General features: G+C 44.8%; 1 protein-coding gene, 1 long non-coding RNA gene and 1 other non-coding gene across 3 annotated transcripts; 1 reads left to right on the top strand and 2 right to left on the bottom strand.

Moving 5' to 3' along the window:
* Positions 1 to 237: 237 nt before the first annotated feature.
* LOC138953466 (DNA polymerase alpha subunit B-like) lies at positions 238 to 25,644 on the bottom strand. Its single transcript, XM_070325308.1, has 18 exons — positions 25,438 to 25,644; positions 23,159 to 23,283; positions 21,875 to 21,948; positions 21,242 to 21,311; positions 20,682 to 20,794; positions 18,808 to 19,019; positions 17,208 to 17,296; positions 16,579 to 16,734; positions 15,879 to 15,941; positions 14,985 to 15,030; positions 14,539 to 14,660; positions 13,466 to 13,504; positions 12,813 to 12,886; positions 12,435 to 12,531; positions 4,348 to 4,454; positions 3,372 to 3,434; positions 2,930 to 3,056; positions 238 to 1,204 (listed from the first exon to the last, which is right to left on the bottom strand). The coding sequence occupies exons 1-18, from the start codon at positions 25,622 to 25,624 to the stop codon at positions 1,055 to 1,057; spliced, it is 1,914 nt and encodes a 637-aa protein (XP_070181409.1). The 5' UTR covers positions 25,625 to 25,644; the 3' UTR covers positions 238 to 1,054.
* LOC138954047 (5S ribosomal RNA) lies at positions 11,222 to 11,340 on the bottom strand. The gene has a single exon (XR_011451713.1). It is a non-coding gene; the product is annotated as a 5S ribosomal RNA (ribosomal RNA).
* On the top strand, positions 19,285 to 20,296 carry LOC138953474 (uncharacterized). Its single transcript, XR_011451537.1, has 2 exons — positions 19,285 to 19,446; positions 19,978 to 20,296. It is a non-coding gene; the product is annotated as an uncharacterized lncRNA (long non-coding RNA).
* Positions 25,645 to 25,720: the final 76 nt, after the last annotated feature.

Raw genomic sequence — 25,720 nt, 5'->3', positions numbered from 1 at the left:
AAGAGAAGAGATTTTTGGAAAAAATACAGGTGAATGAGCAAGAAGGCAGAAAAAGGAAAAGAATTCATGAAGAAAAAGAGAGCATGACAGGAAAGAGGAACCAAAAATCTACCTAACAGCAAACTAGAAAGCTCCTGCGGTTCCAAAAACAGGAGGGGCCTTTAATTTCATAACCGCAGTGCCCCACTGCGGGAATATAAAACAAAACGTATCTCATAAACACAGATGAGACATGACCAGTGTTCCTCTCCTTTATTTGCACAATAGAGAACAATCCTATATCATGCACACAGAACAAAAAACAAAACAATTCCCAGGATAGAGGAGTGACAATCCTGCGATTATGATAACACAATGGTTATCAACAAACACTTATTTTATTGTACTAATTTATTTACATATTTTTCATAAACACATACAGGTAGCTGCTGTATCATTTTAACAAATAGCAATTACCTACTAGTAGTTTGTTCCTGATCCAAACCCGTGACCCTGTAGCTCATTTCAAAATTGCATTAACAAAATTATCCAAAAAAAAAGCAATCAGCACGTCAGTAACACGATTCGGAACATTTTTCACTAGGAACCAATAGCATAGTTCAAGAGGCGTAATCACTGAGGCACAAGAACTGCTTGATGACTGCGTTTATTGAAAATATCCCTCCTAGTTTGCATTTACATACATGTACATTACTTCAACACAATGGGTAATAGCAAACTTTTCTGCATGCTACAACACACATATCAAGAGAAACATCAAACAAGGCACATACAAAACAAAGTTTGTAACACTTGAGTACAATGGTGAATGCTTGGAAACAGATGGCAGCCTAGTATACTTCAAACTCTCTGTGCTTCGTTTTTTATTCTGCAGTGAAAAATAATACATGTACAAAGATGTTTCACAGGTCATACAAAAGGAACTTCAAAGAGTTTGTACTTCATCTTTATTTTGCAATGGACAATATATTACAAAAGGTGCCTTCAGTAGAATAATAACCAAAGCCTGAAATGATCTGACTGTGGTCAAGGTGAGGAACATGTATATGCAAAGCTATATGCGTAGAATCTGGCCAGCAGCAGAAGACACGATGGAGGTGGGCAGAGAGGAGGAAGGAGGGTGAAGAAGAAGGCGTGCGTACGTTCCCCCCACTTGTCCCTTGGCCAGACGTCCAGGGTTCACGCTGCAACATCCGCTGAGGTCCTGCACACAGAAATTAGTACACTAAACAAAAAACCTGTTACAAAAGTTCTTTTTCTGAGTAACGTTTCTGAACTGTTTTCTGCAAACATTTTTAGTTTACAAAGCTTCAACAATCAGTTTTACAAATTACGTTTTCAAATTATAATCAAACCTGCAGTATAAAAAAGTATAATTTTAGCTCATATTACAGTTAAACAAGTATCTGTATCATGAGGTGTCATGTGAATATTTAAAGGCACAGTGCAGCTCACAGCCTTCGTTTTGCGTTTTTGTTGCAGCTGAGTGCATTTACAGTTCAAAAACCCTCCTATGGTAGTAAAACAAACCCAAAACTACCCAACGACGACATCTGTGAAGCTCGACAGTTTCTTGTTCACGCGAGTGCATAAATTAACCTGGTTATTACGTGGTGTTTGGTCGGGGGTCGATTCAACTTGAGTGATTCCGGCCTCCATTTTGTTTTATACAAACTCATGATGACGTCTGACATAGTTTGCTAGTGACGTGTCTTTTTGTGCATGATGTGGTGATCTACCTGATCTAAATTTAGATCCAAAAATAGGCCAAGACCAGCCGGGTCCGAGTACGAAATTAATTCGTAAAAAAATCGCAGTTCTTGACTCTTTGGGTGCAAGTCAATGAAACTTGGTAGTTCTTCTAACGGATAGCTGCCTGAGGTATGACTAAAAGCCCCAGGGGCTCCGTGCACCTGGATTTGACAAGTTCAGTACCTTTAAAGGAAATGGTGCCAAGCTCTGTGTTCAATTGACTAAAGTAAAAGCATCAGCTGGTTAAGGAATGTGAAAATTAAATTAACCATCTTTTGCTTGATTAAAATGTTGCTGTACGACCATAAAGTCCAGGGTTTCATTTACTAGTGCGCCTTGCGCCATTGGCGCATAACAACTCAAAATGTCCCATTGGAATTCCCTTCAGTGCGTCAAAGGGCACACTGAGATTACGTACCACTGCGCCACCCCATGCACACTTTTCACAGGAGTACAGGGTTCGAAAAGACCTAAGCAAAAACGCGCGCCAAGCCGAGCAACTTGCAAGTTTGTGAAACACGTTATGATTGGCTTTTAACATGTAATTCATTCGTATTCAACCAATCCTGCGAACTATCTGTGCGGGACTGATCTGTGCTTGCGCGTTTACCATTGTGGAAACTTTCAACACAAGCGAAATCGATCGAAACACAGACCCACGTAAACAAGCAATGCCTCCACAAAAAAAGTAAAGTTACTTCCCAGTCAAGGAAAGATATCTTTTCAATTGCCTGACCCATCAACCTCAGGTGATGTTCGCATTGAAACAACAGAAGAAGATGGCGTCGAAAGCGGCGAACAACTTGCTTTTATTTGGTCTTGTTTCTCTCTCTCTCTCTCTCTCATACACACACTGACACACAAACATGATTCGCATATCATCATATGGCACCAAAAAGAACTATTTTGCATCTTTCGACATCTTTTCGGACCGCCTAGCCTGCTTTGCGGTTTTTTGCCTTCGACTATGTAATGTCCCATCAGAATTTGGTTGAGGGGGACAAATGTCCCATTGTCTTTTTCTTCCAGGTTAAACCCTGAAGTCTATTGTGTGGTGACAGCATTACTCCAAATTTCAACAGCAGCAAGCTAAGAAAGAATACACCGCACAAGTTCTTTCATATTATTTGTCAAGATGTTAATATATTCAAATTTAACCCAAGCTGTACTAGGTCACCTTCATGAAGTAGCGGAGATCAGAGGGAGCGATGAGAACATGTGGGGTGACGGACATTTTCACTCCCTCCTCAAAATGCTCCAAGTCTGCATTTACGTCTTCAGAGGGAGGATAAAGAGGGTAGTAACTGTGGAAAAAAGAAGAAGAAATCATATAGATATCGTTCATACATTTGGTCAATTAGGACTAATGCCATGCTGCAGAGTTAATCTGTAGTCAACTAAAACTGTTATATAAAGCACAACAGGGATAGCATTAACCGGAAATCTTTAGTACTTTACTGGTTAATATCTGTAAATAACAGAAACTTTTTGTCAAACAGGTATTAAACTAAGTGGTAATGTAACTTGATCACCTCATGCATAGTAAGGCTTTGCATGACAATGATCCTGAATTTCCCAGCATTGAGATAATAGAGTAAATAAAATGAAACTGGACTGACCTGTGTTGGTCGAGCATGTGTTGGGCAAGGCGTCCAAGGCGGTCAGTGGTACCTGGGGCACACCTGTTGAGACAGCAACACTCATTTCAGGTAGGAATACAATTTCAATTCAACAGTTCAACATTTTGCTTTGTTGAAATGACTGCAGTATCAGACTGACGGAATGATGTAAATGAATGATAAGCAAGACCTGAGAAGATCTGAGAAACAAAGAGATATAACTATAAGCTCTCTGAACGCATACAACATGTGCATCAAGAGTAAGTGAGAGTTGTGCGGAACCAATCTCCTGGCACCCTTGGAAAATGTCTGTAATCAATCAAGTAACACCCCCCCTCAGTTAAATCCTCCGACAAACTCTCACCTAAATCACATCATGAATTACTTTCCCCAGTGCCCACTAAGGTCTTGCATTGCTGATTCTTTTTCTAAATGTTGCAGCACATTTTGTGCACAAATAATTTTGTATTTTTGATATGGACAGATTGGAGCAAACTCTGAATTGTGCCCCACATAAGATTTAAAAACAAATAGCACCAAGACATTACCCAAACATTTTCAAAACGTGCAGAAGGAAGGAAACTATGGTGGCATTAATGTACAGGCAGTCATGTGGAACTAAGTCACCTGTAAAGTGTGTACTAAGGCATACCAAAAAATTGTGTGGTTACGATAACCCAACCAAACGTATTATTTTCATTATTATTATTATCATTTTAACCTGAATTTATTTCCGTTAACATTTTTTTCTGTCAAACAGAAAAATTAAAGACTCATACACACCCTGTCTTGAAAAAACAAACTGACCACAGACTGACTATACTTGATTGCTTAAAAAAGAAAAGACAAAAAAAGAAACCTTCTTGCCTACCCCTGTTTTTTTCAAGAACAAGCATTTACTTTGCCATAGAGTATAACAGCCATTGAGATTTGTCAACATGTTAGCTTAACCATCATTGCTTTTTGTTGTACTTACAGTGCCACTTCCTCAGCGCTGAGGTGAAAGAGAATGTCGGTGGATGTGATACCAAACACAACGTTGTTTATGACCAGGGTGCAAGGATCGGGGACAAAGTGCATGTGCTGCAAAATTAAATGCAGTTTCAGCACAACAGTAAAGTGGCCCAGGGTCATGTAAATGTATCTGTGTTGTATGTGCTTGTAGTCCAAATTACAATGTGTGAAGCAAAATTTAGGACAGCGGACTGCAAAGTCAACGTATGAATCACAGTATGAAGCAAACACAGATAAAATTAATAAACTGGAATGTAAAGAGAAACACTCCCAAGCTTACGAACCAGCATGTCAAACTATCCCCAGGCTAAAATGGTTAAGAATACGATGCTGATATCAACTCGCACACTCAAGTACACACTCAGATCACTGCCCAATACCATCGACCCACTGATCTAAAACATAATAGATAGCGCACAGCCAATGAAACAGCGTAACCAGAGTGTCGCCATCTTACCATTCCCCACCACACTGACAAACATGGTCAAAGGGAAATAATCGTAGTTTCAAGAGTTGACAGCAGTCTTCTTTCGCTGTATTGAACGGTGTCCCAAGATGGCCGATCCGGTGGAGTCAATGTTGTGATAACCAATAAGAAGGGATGCGCTATCCGTTATTTTTAGATCAATGCATCGACCTGGTGGAGGGGAGAGAACTCTTTACACAGCTGCTTGACCAGTTAATTTTTACCCTGCATGTTTTTCGCTTCTGTGTTCCTTCACTATCTTTGTTAAAATTCTGAACATTGGTTCAGTTTCAAATTCACGGGAGCAGCATGCACTAAATTTGATGGATGAAAAAAAAAAAAAAAAGCCTCCGAGTCAGAATGTAAGGCTTCTTTTTAAGCCTACTGTCTATATGATACTTACCGAGACAGTACTATTCTTGCACATTATCTATTATAGGCCGAAAAAATTGGACAAAACGCCGAGTGGGTACAATTATCTCCCATAACCATGCGCCACCGTGGATCCCAAGCACTGTCCGAGTGCTTCCCCCTTACAGGATGTAGGTGGCGCGTCCTCTTTCTTTATGAGCTGCAGACCCTCAAAAAGCCCATAACATATCAAGAGGGGAGGCGGGAGGGAAACTCTAATAGTACTGTCTCGGTAAGTATCATATAGACAGTAGGCTTAAAAAGAAGCCTTACAGTCAATATAACACTTACCTCGACAGTACTATTCTTGCACAGAATACCAGAGTGGTGTGAGGGTGATATGTAGAGTATTAAACTCCTTAATCAAAATCACTTAAATCCAAGGATTAAGATACCCAGGCAATTTTCGAACAGTACTACCGTAAAAGAAAATATACCCAAGAAACATACCTTAGACTGACGTGACCATGCTGGCAACCACTGCTGTGTGGTGAACTCAATGTCAAAGTCCAGGCCACTCAAAGCTTGAATACCACTGAGTCTACGGCAAGTGGCTAAAGCGATGAGGAACAATTAGTCTTAAAAATCAGCAACTTGATACTGATGCCTGCCAGGGGTTCAAACTCATTGCTACGCAGGAGTTTGAGGACCAGAAAGACATCCCCTTTGGGAAATGAAACCCGAGGTTTAGACACCGCTGCATTGCTAATACCCGAAAGGACATTAGCGATGAGGGAGGACCTGATCAAGTGTTCAGGTCTGCGACCAGTAGCGGCCGCAATCGTGGAAGCGATGGCAGATCTGTATCCAAGAAGAGTCTTAGAAGAAAGACTCTTCTTTTGATACACTTCCACCAGGAAGTTGGCCAAGTCCTGTGTTGAGGGATAAAGCGGCTTTATCCCCTTGGACAAGGCGAAGGTGGCCCAAGCTCTCCAGCGGAGAGCTTAAGTCGTAGAGCTGATTAGTTGATCGCCTCTTAGCGTTCAAGGAAAACTCTACTGAACTCTTGTGCAATCCTAGTGCAAGCAGTTTGGAGCGCACAAGAGCCATGCGGTCAAGCACAGACTCTCTGGACGTGGATGAGGGAGGCATGATCGAGGCTGGAGCAGACCTCCCCCGTCCAGATCCAGAGGTAGAGGGTCTACGTGGGTGAGACCGCGAAGATCTGGAAACCACGGAGCTGTTGGCCAGTAAGGCGCGACCAAAATCAGTCTTGGTCGTTCCTGCAGATATTTTGCCAGCACCCTCGGAATCAGAGATGTCGGGGGATAGGCGTAAGCATCGAGGAGCCTCCACAAGAGAGTGAATGCGTCCAAGTGGAACGCATTCATGTCTCGAAAGGGGCTGACGTACCTGGGAAGCCGAGCGCTGAATCGAGTTGCGAACAGATCGATCAGAGGACGGTCCCACCTTGCCCACAGACGCTGTAGAACGTTGTGAGCGATGGTCCATTCTGTGGAGAGAACCTGATCGCCCCGACTGAGAATGTCGGCCAGGGAGTTCAGTTTCCCCGGAACGAACTGGACTGACATCCGGACCTGATTGGTCTGGCACCAGAGCAGAATCTCCTCCGCCAACAGGGAGAGGGACCGAGAATTGGTGCCCCCCTGGTGGCGAAGGTAAGCTAAGCATGTGGTGTTGTTGTCCCCGTTGAAAATCAGAGGGGCCAAGGACAGGCCGAATGGGAGGGCCCGAAACTCGAACACTGTGCCCTCCCAAACGAACCGGAGCAGATGTCGGTACCCCGGGGCCACCAGGATGTGGAAGTAAGCATCCTGGAGGTCCCAGACATGGCCCAATCGTTTGGCCGGATGGCCAACCGGACCGACGAAGGGGTTTCCATCTTGAACTTGCACCTGTGAAGGTACAAGTTCAAGGTGGAGAGGTCCAACACCGGCCTGAACCGGCCGTCCTTTTTGGGGACGGTGAACAGGCGGGAGCAGAACCCCGGAGAAGGCCGAGAAAGGGGGTAGACCGCCTTCTTCTCGACCAACGAGTTCACCTCGTCCTGAAGAGCCTGCCATCTGGCAGGGTCTCGAGGAGGGGGGAACGTCCAGGGTAGAGCGGACAATGGAGGTTGTGACGACAGCGGTAGAGAAAACCCCGACCACACCACCCTCAAGAAAAACTGGTTGGAGACCAGTCTGCCCCACATGCCGCGGGCCCGAAAAAGGGAACCGACGGACGAAAGAGGGGCAACTTGAGGGGGCGTCAACGTAGGGCCGGGACTCACTGAAAATTCTGCTGGCGGGCAGGCGCAGGCTTGCGACCACCCCCCCTGGTGGTGCTGCTTCCCCTTACCTGTCTGAGCACCCTTCGTCTTGCTTGGGAACGCAACAGGCGCCTAAGAGGAGGAAGAAGGAGGCAGTGAAACTGGCTTCTTCTTCTTCTTCTGAGGCTGGGAGCTGGAGGTGACTGTAGCACTTCTCTTACTCCCCGCCGCCGTCGCCGAAGCAGCGAGGCCAACCATAAGAGAATCAGTGTTCCTCTGGCGTGTGGACTCCACCACAGAACGAACAGTGTCCGGATGAAAGAGGGAAGAAGGCTGAGGAAACGTGTTCCTCAGACTCTTCCTCATATCCGGAGGCACTATAGAAGTAGGCAGAAAATGATCACGGAACAGGGCCAATAAAGTGGACCCGTGTTCCAATGGCCAATTCTGCCGCAGACGTCACGCACGATCGCACGGCATGCAAAGCCCGATCCACTCGAACCGTGTCAAGGACCCGAGTGGAATCGGACTCTGCCCGATCGGGAGGGTCCAACAGTGTGGACAGCGTGCTCATCCATGTCAAGGCCTGTGATTGGGCCTCGACTGTGGAAGAAACGGTGGCCTCAAGATTGTGGAACGAAGCAGAGCTCAGTTCCACCTTCTTGACCGAAGGCACCTCCCCAACGAACACATCACCGTCAGCCCCACCCTAAACACTCGAAGTCTGGAAAGGGAGAGTTCGAGAGTCAAAGGGAAAAGGGAGGGACGAAACAGATTGGACACGAGGAAACAGTGGAGGTGCGCCTCCCGAAGGAAAGCATGGCACTGAACCCGCGTCCTCCCGAGGAACATAGGTCGCGTTTACACGTGAATCTGTACTCCTCAGGCGATGTGCTGCCGCTTCCACCGTGGCACTAAGACTAGGGTGGAACGCGAATTGCCGGCGGACGGATCGTTCATAAAACGAGCCGCCGGCAGACGCGGCGTGAGCCTCCCGTGCCCGGGCCGAAGCGGACTCAAAGGACGAGAGGGCGTCTCAGGGAAGGACGTCCTGAAACTGTTCAAACGTCCTTCTAGCTGTGCGAGGACGAGCCTCCTGCCTCTCGTCCTCAGACCCCGGGTCCACGTCCTGTGTGTCAACACTAGACGACATATGCTTAAGAGAGGCATCCGTGACGTCAAGACGCCGCGTGATGTCTGTCATGTACTGTTGGAAAGTACGAAGCATAGCTTCGGAAGTTCCATCAGAAACCGGCAAGGGTAGAGGATCAGTGTTAACCTCAGGGCGACCCTGATCCTCATCCCTATCGTCCTCCGACTCACTCTCCTCTTCACTTCCCGACAACTCCTCAAAAGCAGGAGTGTAGGGAGCTTGAGGGGGAAGAGCCGAAAGCGATGAAGCAGGCTGTGAAGAAACGCCCACAGAAGCAAGAGGCCGCGAAGACCCCTGCCCCAAAGACGAAACGTCTCCAGCAGCCGAAGGGGGAGAAAAACAACAACCCTGCGACTGTTGGGTCAGCCCAGCCAACGAACCCCCGCTATTTATAGACTGAACAGGAACCCATCGGGTCTGATCAGAAAAGAAATGGTCCGGTCCGGTCGGGGGTGCCGATCCGGTCCGGTAAGGTGGTCCGGTCCGGTGCCGTACCATCCGGAGGTCCCGTTCGGCACCGAACCATCGTACCCACAGAAGTATTCGGGTGGTTAGGTCCGGACGTGGACATACCGTACCATCCGGACCCGTAGGTCCGGTGGTCCGGTATGGTCCGGTTCGGTGCCAGACCATCCAGACCAACAGAGGTGGTCGGGTGGTCCGGCACCGGACCATCCGGACCCGTAGGTCCGGACCCGTAGGTCCGGTACCATCCGGAGGTCCTGTTCGGCACCGAACCATCCGTACGCACAGAAGTGTTCGGGTGGTTCGGTCCGGGCGTGGACGTACCGTACCATCCGGACCCGTAGGTCCGGTTCGGTGCCAGACCATCCGGACCAACAGAGGTGGTCGGGTGGTCCGGACCGGTCCGGTAGGGTGGTCCGGTGGTCCGGACCGGTCCGGTAGGGTGGTCCGGTGTTCCGGTCCGGTCCCGTACCATCCGGAGGTCCCGTTCGGCACCGAACCATCCGTACCCACAGAAGTGTTCGGGTGGTTCGGTCCGGACGTGGACACACCGTACCATCCGGACCCGTAAGTCCGGTATGGTCCGGTTCGGTGCCAGACCATCCGGACCAACAGAGGTGGTCGGGTGGTCCGGTCCGGACCGGACCACCGGTCCAGTACCGGACCATCCGGACCCGTAGGTCCGGTCCGGTCCCGTACCATCCGGAGGTCCCGCTCGGCACCGAACCACCCGTACCCACAGAAGTGTTCGGGTGGCTCGGTCCGGACGTGGACATACCGTACCATCCGGACCCGTAGGTCCGGTTCGGTGCCAGACCATCCGGACCAACAGAGGTGGTCGGGTGGTCCGGACCGATCCGGTAGGGTGGTCCGGTGTTCCGGTCCTGTGGTCCGGTCCCGTACCATCCGGAGGTCCCGTACGGCACCGAACCATCCGTACCCACAGAAGTGTTCGGGTGGTTCAGTCCGGACGTGGACCTACCGTACCATCCGGACCCGTAGGTCCGGTGGTCCGGTTCGGTGACAGACCATCCGGACCAACAGAGGTGGTCGGGTGGTCCGGCTCGGACCGGACCACTGGTCCGGTACCGGACCATCCGAACCCGTAGGTTCGGTCCGGTCCCGTAGCATCCGGAGGTCCCGTTCGGTACCGAACCATCCGTACCCACAGAAGTGTTCCGGTGGCTCGGTCCGGACGTACGTGGACATACCTACCATCCGGGCCCGTAGGTCCGGCATGGTCCGGTTCGGTGCCAGACCACCCGGACCAACAGAGGTGGTCGAGTGGTCCGGTCCCGACCGGACCACTGGTCCGGTACCGTACCATCCGGACCCGTAGGTCCGGTGGTCCGGTGTGTTCCGGTTCGGTGCCAGACCACCCAGACCAACAGAGGTGGTCGGGTGGTCCGGTCCCGACCGAACCACTGGTCCCGTACCGTACCATCCGGACCCGTAGGTCCGGGGGTCCGGCAAGGGCCAGAGGTACTGTCCCGCACCGGACCCTAAGGTCCGGTACGGTCCCGTACCATGGGTCCCGTCCGGACCAAACCCGGAGGTCAAGTCCAGTCGGGACCCGTGGGTCCGGTTCGATCCCGACCCGTAAGCCTGGAACGTTCCGGACCCTTGGTCCGGACCATCCGTCACCCGAACACCAGACGCTAAGGAATGGCGTGGGGTCAAGACGGTCCGGTCGGAGGTGTCGGTCTGAGCAACAGAAACAATGTTCCCGTCGCCCTGACCATTCGACAGAAGTACCACGTTCTGTCGAACACCTCCACGTCCAGTAACTAGTCGGCCGGAGCGTCTTATCAAGAGGGACAGCCACCAGTCACACGGACGTCAGAGGGAACCGTAGTAGCAGTGGTCGTAGGCACGAAGCCTGAAACCCCTGCCCCCACAGGACCGCCCTGAACGGGGTCAATTCGCATCCCAACCCCAGCGGGGAGGGAATTCAGAGACCCCGTCATCTCCTCCGATCTCCCCCCCCCCCAGGAGGCCGAAACTACTGTCGAAACAGCAGCAGACGACCCAGCGAGGGAGTTCAGAGGAGGACCCGTGTCCCTCCTGGCTTCCACAGCGGTGGAAACCGAGGAGGGCACAGGAGAGGCACCGGAAAAGGAAGATTTTAATGCCAACTGCACCCGGTGTTCCCAGGCGGTCACCCATCCAAGTACTAACCGGGCCCGACGTTGCTTAACTTCGGTGGTCGGACGAGAACCGGTGTTTTCAACGTGGTATGGCCGTTGGCTGTCAAAACCTGAGTCTCTCCAGTAGCCCCTAGATCGGATTCACCAACCCCCAAAGAGGGTTGGGAATCGACCTGCCCCCGGATTCGAGCCAGGGAGGAGAAGGAAACCTTCCCCCCAGGCTTGAAACCGGGAGGAGCTGAAGCCTGAGACTGAGGGCCGGACAACGGCGTCGAAGGGGGGGGAAGCCTGTTCCACTGAAGGAGAAGGAGAAAAAAGCTTTTTCTTTCCCCTCGACCTTCCCCGAACCTTCGACGGCGCAGCCCCGCCCGAAGTCCCAGGCTCAAGCCCAGCCTGTTTGAGCAAGCTCGCATTGAGCTTGCTCAAACAGGCTTTCTCCGCCCTCCCTCGCCGAAAACGCAAAGCGTTTGGGGAGGGAGAGTCGGAGCGCCGAAAGGTCCCCTTCTCCGTGCGTAAAACATGACGCTGGGCGCCCGGAGAAGGGTTGCCCCCGGCAGACTCTGGTTCCGTAGAACCAGAGCCCAAAACAGGACGAGACATCCTACCTCGCCCTGTACGTACCCTTAAAGACCGAGAATTAACAAAATTCAAAGAAAATTTAGGTCAATACTCAAGTGAATGCGGCGAAACGAGAAGCAGACGACCGGTCACCACGAAGTAGGACGGGAGGCACGCCGAGTCCGCCACACAAAAACGGAGGCACAAGTTGAAGGAAACACAACGTAGCCTCAAGCCAGAAGTGGAATAACACACAATAATCCAACAGGTGATAGTCCACACAGAAAAGAAGCCTCTTAGTCCAAAATAATCCGGGAGCGTAGCAGAAACACAGCCGGTCTGACACGCGCGAAAAAAGAAAGAGGACGCGCCACCTACATCCTGTAAGGGGGAAGCACTCGGACAGTGCTTGGGATCCACGGTGGCGCATGGTTATGGGAGATAATTGTACCCACTCGGCGTTTTGTCCAATTTTTTCGGCCTATAATAGATAATGTGCAAGAATAGTACTGTCGAGGTAAGTGTTATATTGACTGTCTGCATGATAGCTACACTCTTGATGCCTACAGAGTTTGCACGTTAAAACACACATTGCAATCTGAATCATCATCTAATTTTATGTATATTACACTCATACCTGAGGCCGACTTGCCCACACAAATGGGCCTTGAGGGTAGACAGGGTGATGGTGTGCGTCACGACATGACGGTACCACTATGATCTGGCATCCCAGGCTGAAACAAGGATAACAGAAAAATTACGTCAATTATTTCAAGACTTTAGCTAATGTTCAGCAGCAATATTTTCACACCAAGTTGTACAAGTGGGACAGGCATAACAATTTATTTTACTCTTCTTTGTTCCATTCTATTTAAGATGAACCCAGAGGAAGAAAAAGAGTGAAGAGTTTCGATTTGTAAAAAAAGATTTAAAAATTACGTGGAGTATTCTTTTTTCTTTTTCTGTTTATGCGTGATTTTAGTGTGGTGTTTTTTAAAGCAATGATTTTACTAACTTTTTGGTGTCTTCAGCGATCATCTCCATGCATTTCTTGAATGTCTCCTCATAAGTTTCGTTCATCTTGCCACTCTGCAACACGAAAATGCATCTTACACATGAAAAGAAATCCAAAACAAATAGACAGCTAAGGCCCCCCCCCCCCCCCCCCCCCCCAAAAAAAAGAGGTCTGTTTACGGTAACATAGGCCAAAAAAATAGGGTCGGTAGGTCGGGATTTTTTTTATTTATTATTTTTTTTCTCTCCAAAAAACCATATTTTTACGTTATTTTGCAAACAAACCAAGATTTTTTTTTTCTTTTCTCCCCAAATGCCAAAAAAAAAGTCTAGGGTTGCGCGAAAAAAATAGGGTCGGTCGGGTTACCGTAAACAGACTTTTTTTTTTTTTTTTTGGCCTAATGTTAAAAAATCAAGTCTACAATTAAATGTTCCGTTTAACTTACCTTCGATGGTTCTTGATAAATGGAGAGAAAAAAAGTAAAAATATTTGTACATACAACTAAATAAAATAAAAAAGACCCTGTGATGAATGTAAAAACGTATGTCAGATGCCAACCTCTTAGCGTAAGAAAACATGGTCTATCATTTTAGGGACCATAGTTTGGCTCAGATTTCATAGAGCAATGGAGCTTTAAATTATCATGTGCTTACCTCAATAATATTGTTTTTGACGTCAACAAAAGGACCAATCTGAAAAATAATCAGAAATCAAAAATTAAAAGATGTTGCATCATTGAAATGAGGTAGAGTACAGCTTTATTTCACTGCGAAGGCAAAATCTGTGTCACAGTTTGACTTGCAAAAGAAATGAGAACATTAATACTAGACAAAGATTTTGTTTTTTTAAATCAATGAAGCAAATCAAAATCAAATAAACAAAACAGTACCCTTCCCACACATGATCACAACATGTAACTGTTAAATAAATAAACTTATAAAGTAACCTGTCTAGCAACACTGAACTGGTAAACAAAAATTAAATAAAAAGAAATACCAGAAAACAGACAAAAAGAAATAATATCTACTGCTGCAAGTAACTAATTTAAGGTGATACTAAAATATTTTTTTCTTTATATATCTGATCAGTGGCTCCTTCAAATCAAAACCGTCAAGAAAGTCCTGCAAAACAGGAAGAGCAACCGTTTGATTCACAAGCCTACAGGAAGGACTGGGTGGCCGAGTGGTAAATGCACTTGCCTCGGAAGCGAGAGGTTGCGAGTTCGACCCTGGGTCAGGGCGTTAGCAATTTTTTCCCCCCTTTCCTAACCTAGGTGGTGGGTTCAAGTGCTAGTCTTTCGGATGAGACGAAAAACCGAGGTCCCTTCGTGTACACTACATTGGGGTGTGCACGTTAAAGATCCCACGATTGACAAAAGGGTCTTTCCTGGCAAAATTGTATAGGCATAGATACAAATGTCCACCAAATACCCGTGTGACTTGGAATAATAGGCCGTAAAAAGTAAATATTCGCCTTAATTGGCTTGAGATTTACTGGCCGATGTGAATGCGTGATATATTGAGTAAAAAATTCCATCTCACACGGCAGAAATTAATATGTAAAGCGCTTAGAGAACGTCAAGCGCTATATAAATCGCCCCATACATACATACATATATAAACACCACTGAATACTATGACCCATAGATAAGTCAATTTCAAAAAAAAAAAAAGGGGGAGAATGCCCTGATTCTTCGAAATAAACAAGAAAAACATAAACACTTTACCAAAATGCAGACATCGGGGTGATCCTTACGAATTGTGTCCAGCAGTGCCAGCAGAGGGTCATACTGCAGGTCATCGGATGTGGTGAACGGACCAGCAGCCACCACTGCCCGTAAACTGGACCCTGGAATGCACGACAACACATTACAGTGCAACCTGCCTTTTAAGACTGCTACAAATTCAAGATCGGATTTTAAAAGGGAAGGAGTCTTCAAATGGACATAAATTTACAAGACTTAGGCTTGTGAACAAAAAATCGGAGAAAACAAGCGAACAGCAGCTATACAACAACCACCTAATGATTCAATTGTTTTAAGAAAAGAGGAATGGTTGTTGTTTTTAAAATTATTTCAATCACATAAACAAGACACATTTAAAACAGAACTTGTGCCAAAGGTCTGTGCAAAAAACACTATGCTCAATTGAAAAGAAAAGTGTTCACCATTACCTGGTTCTGATTTGGCAACAGGTTGTGGGAATGGTAGCTTTGGACTCTGAAAACAACCCAGAATAAGATGTAGTATATGTACTTCACTAGTCAGTATGTAATAAAATAATGTTTTTAAAAAAATACAGTAAAAACTAACTTGACATTATTCACAGGGGCGGGGATATAGCTCAGTTGGTAGCGCGCTGGATTTGTATTCAGTTGTCCGCTGTCAGCGTGAGTTCGATCCCAGGTTCGGCGGAAATTTATTTCAGAGTCAACTTTGTGTGCAGACTCTCTTCGGTGTCCGAACCCCCCCCCCCCCCCCCCCCCTGTACACTACATTGGGTGTGCACGTTAAAGATCCCACGATTAACAAAAGGGTCTTTCCTGGCAAAATTGCTTAGGCACAGTTAATAATTGTCTACCTATACCCGTGTGACTTGGAATAATAGGCCGTGAAAGGTAAATATGCGCCGAAATGGCTGCAATCTACTGGCCGTATAAAATTTCATCTCACACGGCATCACTGCAGAGCGCCTAGAACTGTACCCACAGAATATGCGCGATATAAGCCTCATTGATTGATTGATTGATAAGCTTTATGTAACAAAAACAACATCACGCACTGTTTCAACTCAAACTTCATCTCTTGTAAATTGTAAGGAAAGAATGGTATCTCTTACAATTAATACATATTAATCTTCACACCTTCAAACCACAGTCATGATATCTGTGAAAGTAACATCTTATATCCAAAGCCTAAAGCCATACAATCAGCTGCTACCAAAGTTTCAATGGAAAAGTATAAACAGCCCATCTTGGCTCACAAAAGCAACTAAGATAAAGAGTATAAATTATTGTATTGGCTGATATATAATGGTAATCCCATCGATTTGAAATCGAACACCGTACCGGACAAATCTTCTTGATCAGCAGTTTCTTTCCAGTACTGTTGACAGCATCAGCAGCAATGACCTGTTGAAATAAATCAAGTTTTGTCATGCCGGACCCCAACAACATGGATCAAATGTTGAATATATACTCATCAACCATGCTTCGTTGCTGTACAAAGTACAGACAAGAAATGTTCATTATCTTGTGACCAAACATGTATTAACAAATTCTGTGTACTGGGTCCAACGTCTGTCACAGGAATGACCAGTTACTTTGGCAAAGAGGTCAGTCAAGCAACCCACTTGAATTCTAGCTAATCAGCCTTATTGAGTGAAGGCTAAAACACATTGACCAATCGAATATGAAAATGACACTCTCATGAATTTGTCAAATGACTACTTCTGAGCTCATTCTGGCCTGAACCCTGCTCCAACCAAAGCCAACATAAATATTGTTTTCCAATGACAAGGCCAAAAAAATTGGTTCTGTAGGTCGGTTACTTTTTTTTTTATTGTTGATCGAACTTTGTTTTCTATACACATGCGCATGCAGCTTTTGTATATGCCAGAAATCAGCGAGCTGTGTGCCCTGGGTGTTGGAGAAGAGTAACTTCCCTTGTAAACTAAAAGTCTGCTAAATCGAGTATTGTCATTTTTAATTAATGTTTTTTGTGTATTTTATGTGTGTATGCTACGGATTGTAACGGCCAAATAAGTACCTGTCCAGGAAAGAGAGCATACTCTTTGAGTTCTGACAGGTCCACAGGTACGGAGCGGCCGTATGATGTGGTGCGTGACCCTTCTAGGACCACAGACTGACCGTTCAGTTTGCCATTGCTGTCGCACGCCACTCGTCCTGCCACCTGTACCACTTCCTGTAACACACGTGTATAGCATACATTTTTTTGCAAAAGTGGATGTCAGAATGCGTACAAACATGTAGAAATCAGCGTCTGATGTGTAATTAGTAATCAAACTGCATTTTGAAATGGACAAATATACTGTGGAACTAGCTTTGCAGTAAAAACATCAAGGATTCTTAATCTTAATAAGTATGCTGTTCACCAGAATATCAGAACCTGTTTTGTTTCTTGTTTTCTTACTATTGGCACAATCCTCTGTCATGTGTTAATATGCAAACAAGGTTCCACAGGAGTATCATCAGTTGAAAAATTCCAAGTCACACAAACATGGGACATAATATTATGATCTTCCAAACCAGTCTTCATTCCACAGAAGTAAGCAGCCTTACACAGGTTAGAAAATAAACAAATAAATAAATGATTTGATTCAATGTGATCAGGGATAACGAAAGGTACAGTAGTAGGTTTACGGTTGTAATTCTTACCTGTGCAGGGATTCCAATGTGAGATAGCTCCTCCACATTGAGCTGTGTCTTCAGCAGCTCCTCCATGTCTTCTATTTGTTCATTCAGCACTGAAATGTAATTAATTTCAGTCATGTGAACTTTTGTTTTAAACATCTGCAAAGTGATGTGTATACATGCCTGTGAAGGGCTGATGGTCACATACACATTAAATCATGCGTTCTGTAAGTTTTAATTACTCAGTAAACAGTTAACAGAGAAGAGAAAAGGCAGAAACTAAGGCAGAGGAGCAACTTTTGGGGAGTATATAAAATGTATAAGACTGGTACTGGTGTGGACACAAGTTATACATCCCAAGAATGTCTAGGTTGCCCCTGAAACTGTAGATTACTACAAAAATGTGAAAGAACCCCTAATCTGTTCACTAAAATTACCATAAATAAAGACAAGCGTCACATTTTCAAATGCACAAAATGACCAAAGATTTTAAGATCTTCTCTGTTAGTTTAATTACTAAAAGCTCAATCTTATCGTTTGGTAGCTGTTGATTTCTGCGTTTCTGTTTTTATATTTAGTCAAGTTTTGACTAAATATTTTAACATCGAGGGGGAATCGAAACGAGGGTCGTGGTGTATGTGCGTGTGTGTGTGTGTGTGTGTGTGTGTGTGTGTGTGTGTGTGTGTGTGTGTGTGTAGAGCGATTCAGACTAAACTACTGGACCGATCTTTATGAAATTTGACATGAGAGTTCCTGGGTATGAAATCCCCGAACGTTTTTTTCATTTTTTTGATAAATGTCTTTGATGACGTCATATCCGGCTTTTCGTGAAAGTTGAGGCGGCACTGTCACGCCCTCATTTTTCAACCAAATTGGTTCAAATTTTGGTCAAGTCATCTTCGACGAAGCCCGGGGTTCGGTATTGCATTTCAGCTTGGTGGCTTAAAAATTAATTAATGACTTTGGTCATTAAAAATCGGAAAATTGTAAAAAAAAATAAAAATTTATAAAACGATCCAAATTTACGTTTATCTTATTCTCCATCATTTGCTGATTCCAAAAACATATAAATATGTTATATTCGGATTAAAAACAAGCTCTGAAAATTAAATATATAAAAATTATTATCAAAATTAAATTGTCCAAATCAATTTAAAAACACTTTCATCTTATTCCTTGTCGGTTCCTGATTCCAAAAACATATAGATATGATATGTTTGGATTAAAAACACGCTCAGAAAGTTAAAACAAAGAGAGGTACAGAAAAGCGTGCTATCCTTCTTAGCGCAACTACTACCCCGCTCTTCTTGTCAATTTCACTGCCTTTGCCATGAGCGGTGGACTGACGATGCTACGAGTATACGGTCTTGCTGAAAAATGGCAGCTACTTGACTAAATATTGTATTTTCGCCTTACGCGACTTGTTGTAGATTGTTCACTCTTATGCACCATCACCGCAGGTTCTTCATGGGCACTAACTCTTACCAACAACACAATACTACCAGCCCCCATTTGAACACAAATGCTCATGCATTCACACACACACACACACACACACACACACACACACACACACACACACCACAACAACTGCCATGTCTCCAGCTATTCTTTCAAACCTCACCATGTGCCTTTTCTGTCAGCTTCTGGAACATGTATTTGTACTGTGTGCCGACAGTCTGTGCTGTGTTGTAGGGCGCCACTGTACATCCCTGGCTGCTTCCCTTCCACACAGCGTTGTCCACGGCACCAAAAGACGCGACCACATCACCGGCGTTCTTACGCTCCACAAACCTGCTGTTCTTTGAGCTGCTCATAGTCAAGCTGGTGTTAGCACTGAGGACAAAAGTACAAGCACATGTTTATGTTCAAGAATCAATTCATAGTTTGCTTTGAAGACCAGAAGTGTTAGCGTGAGTGCATACAAACTGACTCATCTGTAGCATTCCTTGGGGGTCAGAAGTAACCCAGAGGACCAGAACTTCTAAGCAAGTACCAAACTAGCAAAAAGCAAGACTGGAAAATGAAATGGTGGTTTTTGTGGGTGGTGGTTTTTTTCATTTTGTTTTGTACAGATATATTGCACTTGCATTCAGATCTATATTTTTTGTCGTGACACAGACCTGTTTACCCCCATAAGTGTTTTGGAGTAATGCTCAGCCCCAAAAATAGTAATCCTGGCACAAAAATAGTAATCATCCAGCATTCGTCGCCAATTACAACGCACATGACAACTGTGTCTGCGAAACGCAATCATGCCCATGTACAGTAGAAGCATGCCAAGACTGAGCACCATTGACCGGGAGAGAGCAATCAGGCGATTGCAAGCTGGAAATCGCCCAACTGCCATTGCAAATGTCATGGGCGTGGCAACCTTGACCATCTGTCGTCTGTGGACCCGATTCCAAGCCAGCGGCAGCACCCGGGATGGCGCTAGAAGCGGACGACCTCGTGTGACTACTGCTCGCCAGGACCGGGTCATCTACCGTCAGCACCTGCGCCAACCGTTCCTCCCGGCTACAGAAAGCTCCAGGAACACCGTCAACCGCCTGGTGCGCTCCATGAGAGACAGATGTCAGGCCCTTGTCAACGCCAATGGGGGACACACGCGTTACTGAGCCTGGCGATGAGAACTTTCTTTCGGTAACATTTTTTTGTTAGTGACAATCAAAGAACATTGCCCCAAGATGCTTTGTACCAATTTTCGTGAAATTCGTTCGATTATATCTCGTCAAAATGAAATGCCAAAGAATAAGATTAAATTTCTTAATCTTGCGTTTCTTTTGGAGTTCAGTATATATCCATCATTCACAAACAAAACACATCAGTCAGTTTTTGTAGTCATCATAATTTCAAAGAAGATCACATCAAAAGCACATGCATCACTGATTCTTTTTCTTGTGTTCGTAGAAGGCCTTTTTCAGTGTGTCATTAAGCGCTTCTCTACTGTACTTGCACTTGCCGAATGAGTGAGGGCGAGACTTCACCACTAGAATAAGGCTCTCCAGCGTCTCATCAGACAGACATGATCTCTGGTCAGTCCTGTGCTTTTTCACCCCATTTTGCCATTGAAAAAAACAATGCCAAACATGTGAATTGATAAAGAATTTTTTTTTTTTTTTTTTACATTTTTTTTATTTATGAAAATCGTAGTCTTGACACGGATAGCGGAATGGCGTATTTTTTGGCAGAAAATCGTAATAAATTACGCCAAAATCGTAAGGGTAAACAGGTCTGCGTGACATAAAACTTGCAGTTGCATGACCCCCCCCCCCCCCCCAAAAAAAAAAAAACACAAAAGAAACCTCAGCACAGTGGAAAACCCCTTTTAAGACCCTGCTTTCTAAGACTTTGTGTTTCAGAACCTCTGTAAATTTATATCTAATTCTAGACTCCCTCTTTTTTAAGACCTGATTTTCTAAAAGTAAGAGTCTAAAATTCGGGGGGGGGGGGGGGGGGGGGGTTCCACTGTACCGCTAAATGCATGCCAGCCATTACCCTTTTGGAGAGTCTGTGGTTCTCGGCATGACGACGGGACTCCTTTCACTGTCGGCCAGACGTTTCCTGAGTGCATCTCTGTCATCTGGTGTCACCTGCCGCTTGCCACTCGTCTAAAACACACAAGATGGCAGCTTGTAACAACCGTGAAGTAAAGAACAGCAGCATAAGAAGCGGCTCAGAAGAAGTAAACACAATGATACATGCGCATGGTGTCCCCTTGTTAACCTTAACATTGCTTATCACAGATACAAAGTATTTATTTTGTAAAGCATGTACTGATGTAGTGTACACTTTTAGTACCAGCCCTGCTTGTAGAACTACAAAAAAGTCAAAAGGTGTCGGCCGGCTGGGTTCAAACGTTAAGCCTCAAATTAATTGGGCTTTGCAAAGCTGGCTGCAAAAAGTTTTTGCCCTAAAGAGGACTTTGCAAAGTCGACTTCAGGCTCAAGTTAAGGACAGCCTTAAAGAACAAAATAGCAAATGAGCACGAACATATCTAAGTCAATAAAGGAACAATCTAAAATACATGCAGTAGTTTTGCTTGTATGTCGCCGTACCTTAGCAGCATTGGTGGGTGTGGAGGAGGTGGCATACATGCTGATTATATCAACATCCTCATCTACTATCCTGTAAATCAGAAAGCATACATGTGGTGAATGCAGTGATTTTATTTTGAGAATTTGATTTTGACCGTAAAGGTGTGTACTAAAGACACCGCCCCTAACAGTAACAGCACACAGAAATTGACACAGGTGCTTGAGACATGGCATGATAGATCTACTGTCCAATATATATACCATTTTAACATAAACAATCTTTATTGCTCCGATTCCTTATACAACGGCACTTTCAATATTAAAAATCTTTCAAAACAACTATTATTAGTAACACAGTGACAGTTGTTATGCTGACTGCACTGCTAGACCTACTGTAGTTTGACTTGTACCACTACCATTAAGTCATGATGCTCCTGTACAAACCAGCCACTAAGTAATACATGCAGCTGCAGATCAAAGTAAGCACAGAAACTCAGTGAAATATGTCAGCTTAGCAAGAACAAACTAATAATAGTAATACTAATAAGCTTTGAGTTTAACCACTGGACCATTTTAATTTTGTTTCCTGTGTGTTTCGCAAGCAAAATACCAGAAACTATCAGTCAACAGGTAACTGCATCTTTGGACACTGACCGGTTTGCAATACCGCTTGAAGTTGCAGCCGCTGTCTCCTTTTTGGGGGCTTTCAACCCTTTCTTTGGCAACCACTGAAACACAAATAATTCATTAAATGATTATGTATCGATTGGAGATTGGATTTCCCTTCTTTGAGTCATGTGACGTCAGAGGCCGACAAAACTTTATAATTTGGCTTTTCAGGTTGACCGAAACTTCAAAGGAACTCCAAAAAAAAAAACGTCATGTGTTTGATTGCATGTGTGTGTGCTGTTCAATGTCAAAACAACAACAAAGTGAGTACATGACGTGTGTTTTGTAGTTCCTTTGAAGTTTCGGTCAATCTGAAACGCCCAAATATGAAGCTTATGTGTTTGATTGCATACATGTGGATTGCATGCATGTGTGTGTGTGTGCTCGTTCAATCGTCAAAACAACAACAAAGTCATAAGTACCTGAAAGGAATTCGATCGATACATAAATGTTATTTGCGTGTTTGACCAAAATATGACATTTTACACAGATCTCGACAGTCATTGTTCACCTCGACCGCTAGCGCGGTCTCGGAGAACAATGACTGTCTCGATCTGTGTAAAATGTCATATTTTGGTCAAACACGCAAATAACGTATAATATTTTGTCCATGATCGAGCAGTTAATAACTGTTGTTGCAACTGCATTTCAGCTAGATTTCTGTTCTTTTTCCTGCAACACTTTTGGAGTTTTTCACTTCGCCGGTTTGACCACAAACCCTGAGCAAACCAGGACAAGCAGTGTTCAGGCATGGGAATTGAAAAAAGTAAAAACGGCTTAAAATGTGTAAGTAATATCAAAGTCGACGGCGCGAAGCGCTTAGCCTTACTAGGGGGGTCCCAGGGCATGCCCCCCCGGACATTTTTTTCTCCAAAGAACCCAAATTGTGCAATTTGGTGTCATCTGAGCTCCAAATTTGCCATTAAATTCAGTCTTCAGAACCATTTTTGCCTCTCCCATTTATTTTTTCGGCGGACACGTTTGCTTTTTCGGCGGAACAAAAAAACATTTCGGCAGAAATTTGCCTTTCGGCGGACAATTCCCATGCTGAGGCAAAGAATTAAATTGATCTGATGCATTGATTTGACCCCTGATCAGTCCACCATCTAAATTTGTTGACATGTAGGACTAGGAGGTCTGACTTAAAAATGTTCAAGTGAAAAAAGTGTCAGTCTTGTTTATTAAGATTCAGTGGTTATTTGTTTGTGCAGACATTGCACATAGTGACAAGTTATTGTGAATTACTCATTTACTGAACGTTTCTCCTACCTCCCTTTCAAATTTTTCAAGAGTGGGTTCTGTCATGGTTTTGACATTCTTGGAGCATTTGAAAGCCACCCACTCTTGTGCGACTTGGGCTTCATCCAGGTGGAACTGCAGGCACAGGTCTCGTACTGAAAAACAAGTTATGGTACCTGGTAAGTGGTATGAATGAAAAGCATAAAAAAGTGCCCCAAGATCTTTTCCAATCTGCTTCTTCTTTCCGGTAAGGCCACAAAAAAAAATTGTCTGTTTCTGGTCACCCGACCGACCCTAAATTTTGGCGCCGACCCTAAACTTTTTTTTTTCCAAACTCAAAAAATTTTTTTTTTTTTTTTGGTGGTAAAGGACAGGGTGAGAAAATGAACAACAAAAACGTGTGAAAACGAAAGTCCGCTGACGATTTCAGTCTTTGTCACAGATTTGTAAATGTGTTGAGTGTCTTGTCTCTATGTATAGTGAATCCAGTCTCTTTGCGCGATTTTTAAAGTTAGTTTTATTGGTCTACATTTGGGGGTAAAAAAAAAAATAAAAAAATAAAAAAATAAAAAAAATCCCTACCTACCTACCCTATTTTTTTTTAGCCATGTTACCAGAAACAGAAATTTTTTTTTTTTTGCCTAATGCCCACGATCTTCTTCTTTTTCTTCTTGAGGATGATCATTCTGGCATGAAAAGGGGGTGTTTTTCCCAATCCCAACAGAAGTAGCATTACAAACATCAGCAACCCTGGCTGAGGTCTTGACAAATATGAAGCGGCTATCACAGAGCCTACACACAGTCCAACCTTAAAATGTGGTGGTCATGATGCGTGCAGAGTATAAACTTGCTGCGACATACTACATAACACTGCGACAGCTACTGCCAGGGTTCCTGCAGGGCAGAGCTGATACAATTCAATGAGTTTTCAAGGACATTTCCAGGACCAAATAAATGCTTTTCAAGGACATGATTTTCCTCAAATGAATGCAAAGCACCAAGCTTACCTTCAGTTTTTCAAGTCTGCAAACTATTAGTCATTCCGTAGTTGTTTCCCTTGCCAACTTCCAGGAAGGGAAGCAACTACAGGTGACTAGTAATAGTTAGTTCGTCTACTTTCGTTTTCACTCGATCTTTTATTCTCCCAAAATGTGTGTACTGTTTTTTACGAAAAAAAAGGGGGTTGCATTTTTTTTTTAAATAAGACAAGCTGCTGACGAAATGTATAGGCAACAATTTGGAAAAATCAAGTACTTTTCAATGACTATTTAACAAAACTCTATTTTCAAGCACTTTTCAAGGCCTGGAAAAGGTTTTCCAATTTTCAAGGAGTTTTCCAGGGTTCAAGGACTCTGTACGAACCCTGTACTGCCCTGATTCCCCTAGAATGACGAGTTTGTAGCTTCATGCTGACTGCTTTCATTTGCCCTAACAAGAAGATATTGACAATTACTAATTCCTATTACTATTAGTATACTATTACTATTAGTCCGTACGCTCATGATCAATAAATGTGAAACATTGTTCCAAGAAAAAGTGTTCTTCTTCTTCTTCTTTCTTTAGACTGCCGCCTTCATCAAAGTGAAGATTCTGCAGACTTTGGAGAGAGTTGCGAAGATGATTTGCAGTTGGTGTCATTAGAACTGCCCGGGGGTTCAGTGGTAGCTAGTGGGGGGTAGAAATAGAGGAGGGAGGTGGGGAGGATCAGGGGCGGGGGGAGGGGGGGTGGGGGTGGGGAGGGGTGTCTAGATCCGGGATTTGAAGGCTTCCAGAGAGGGGCTGAGAGCGACCTCACCCGGGAGCGCGTTCCAGTCCACGATGGTGCGTGGAAAGAAGGACTTCTGGCGGTAGGTTGTGCGGCACAACGGTAGCTGGTAGGCAGCATCGTGAAGGAGTCTGGTGCTTTTGGCGGTGGGATTTGGGGTGGGTGTGTTGCGGGTGTTGATCGACAGCAAGCCATTGGTGTATTTGTACATGGTGATGAGGCGGGCTCTGCGGCGCCGATCTTGAAGTGTGGGCCACTGCAAGTGTTCCAACATGGCATCAACGCTCGAAGTCTTGCGGTGGCGATTTACAACCCATCGGGCTGTTATGTTGAGAAAGAAGTTTCCTTCAAATGACAGTCAAAATGATTGGGTATATATCTGACAAATGAACTGGAAACGTCTAATAGTAATAAGGACCCAGTTTATAAACTGGAACAGTGGAAAAAGAAATGAATGAATGAAACTGAAAGATGAACCGCTGATGTGCAAGCGATCGACCAAACAAACCGTAAATATATCAACTTTTTGACAAAAGAAGCTCACATTTTGGACAAAGATCATCGTTAAGATCCACTCCGAACATCTCAAATTCTTCGTGAAGCGCATCGTCAGCTATAGAAGGCATTTTGTTCGTAATTTTGGCGTTGCCGCTGTCAACAGTTGTAACTCCCGCGAAAAAAGTGTGTCTGCTTCCGGTTTGCAGTACTGCAGTGTACAATAATATCAACATCGTTGTTAAACCAAATTTTGTATTGAGAACATCAAAAACTGTATGAGAAGTCAAAACAAGAGTTTCGTTTAACTCACACAAAGGTACTCTTTCATA

This window comes from Littorina saxatilis, linkage group LG17 (genome assembly GCF_037325665.1).
Source record: "Littorina saxatilis isolate snail1 linkage group LG17, US_GU_Lsax_2.0, whole genome shotgun sequence".
In the NCBI taxonomy this organism is placed as follows: Eukaryota; Metazoa; Mollusca; class Gastropoda; order Littorinimorpha; family Littorinidae; genus Littorina; species Littorina saxatilis.
The sequence above is the reverse complement of the archived record's forward strand: the minus strand, read 5'-3'. Positions and strand labels throughout refer to the sequence as shown.

Bases quoted from the DNA above. Each gene is read 5' to 3' on its own strand.
- LOC138953466 (XM_070325308.1), bottom strand. From the start codon at position 25,624: ATGTTGATATTATTGTACACTGCAGTACTGCAAACCGGAAGCAGACAC. The intron at 15,942-16,578 runs GTACTTATTTGG...TTATTTCAACAG, and splicing joins ATGCTCTCTTTCCTGGACAG to GTCATTGCTGCTGATGCTGT. The intron at 12,887-13,465 runs GTAAGCACATGA...TTCGTGTTGCAG, and splicing joins TCAAAAACAATATTATTGAG to AGTGGCAAGATGAACGAAAC.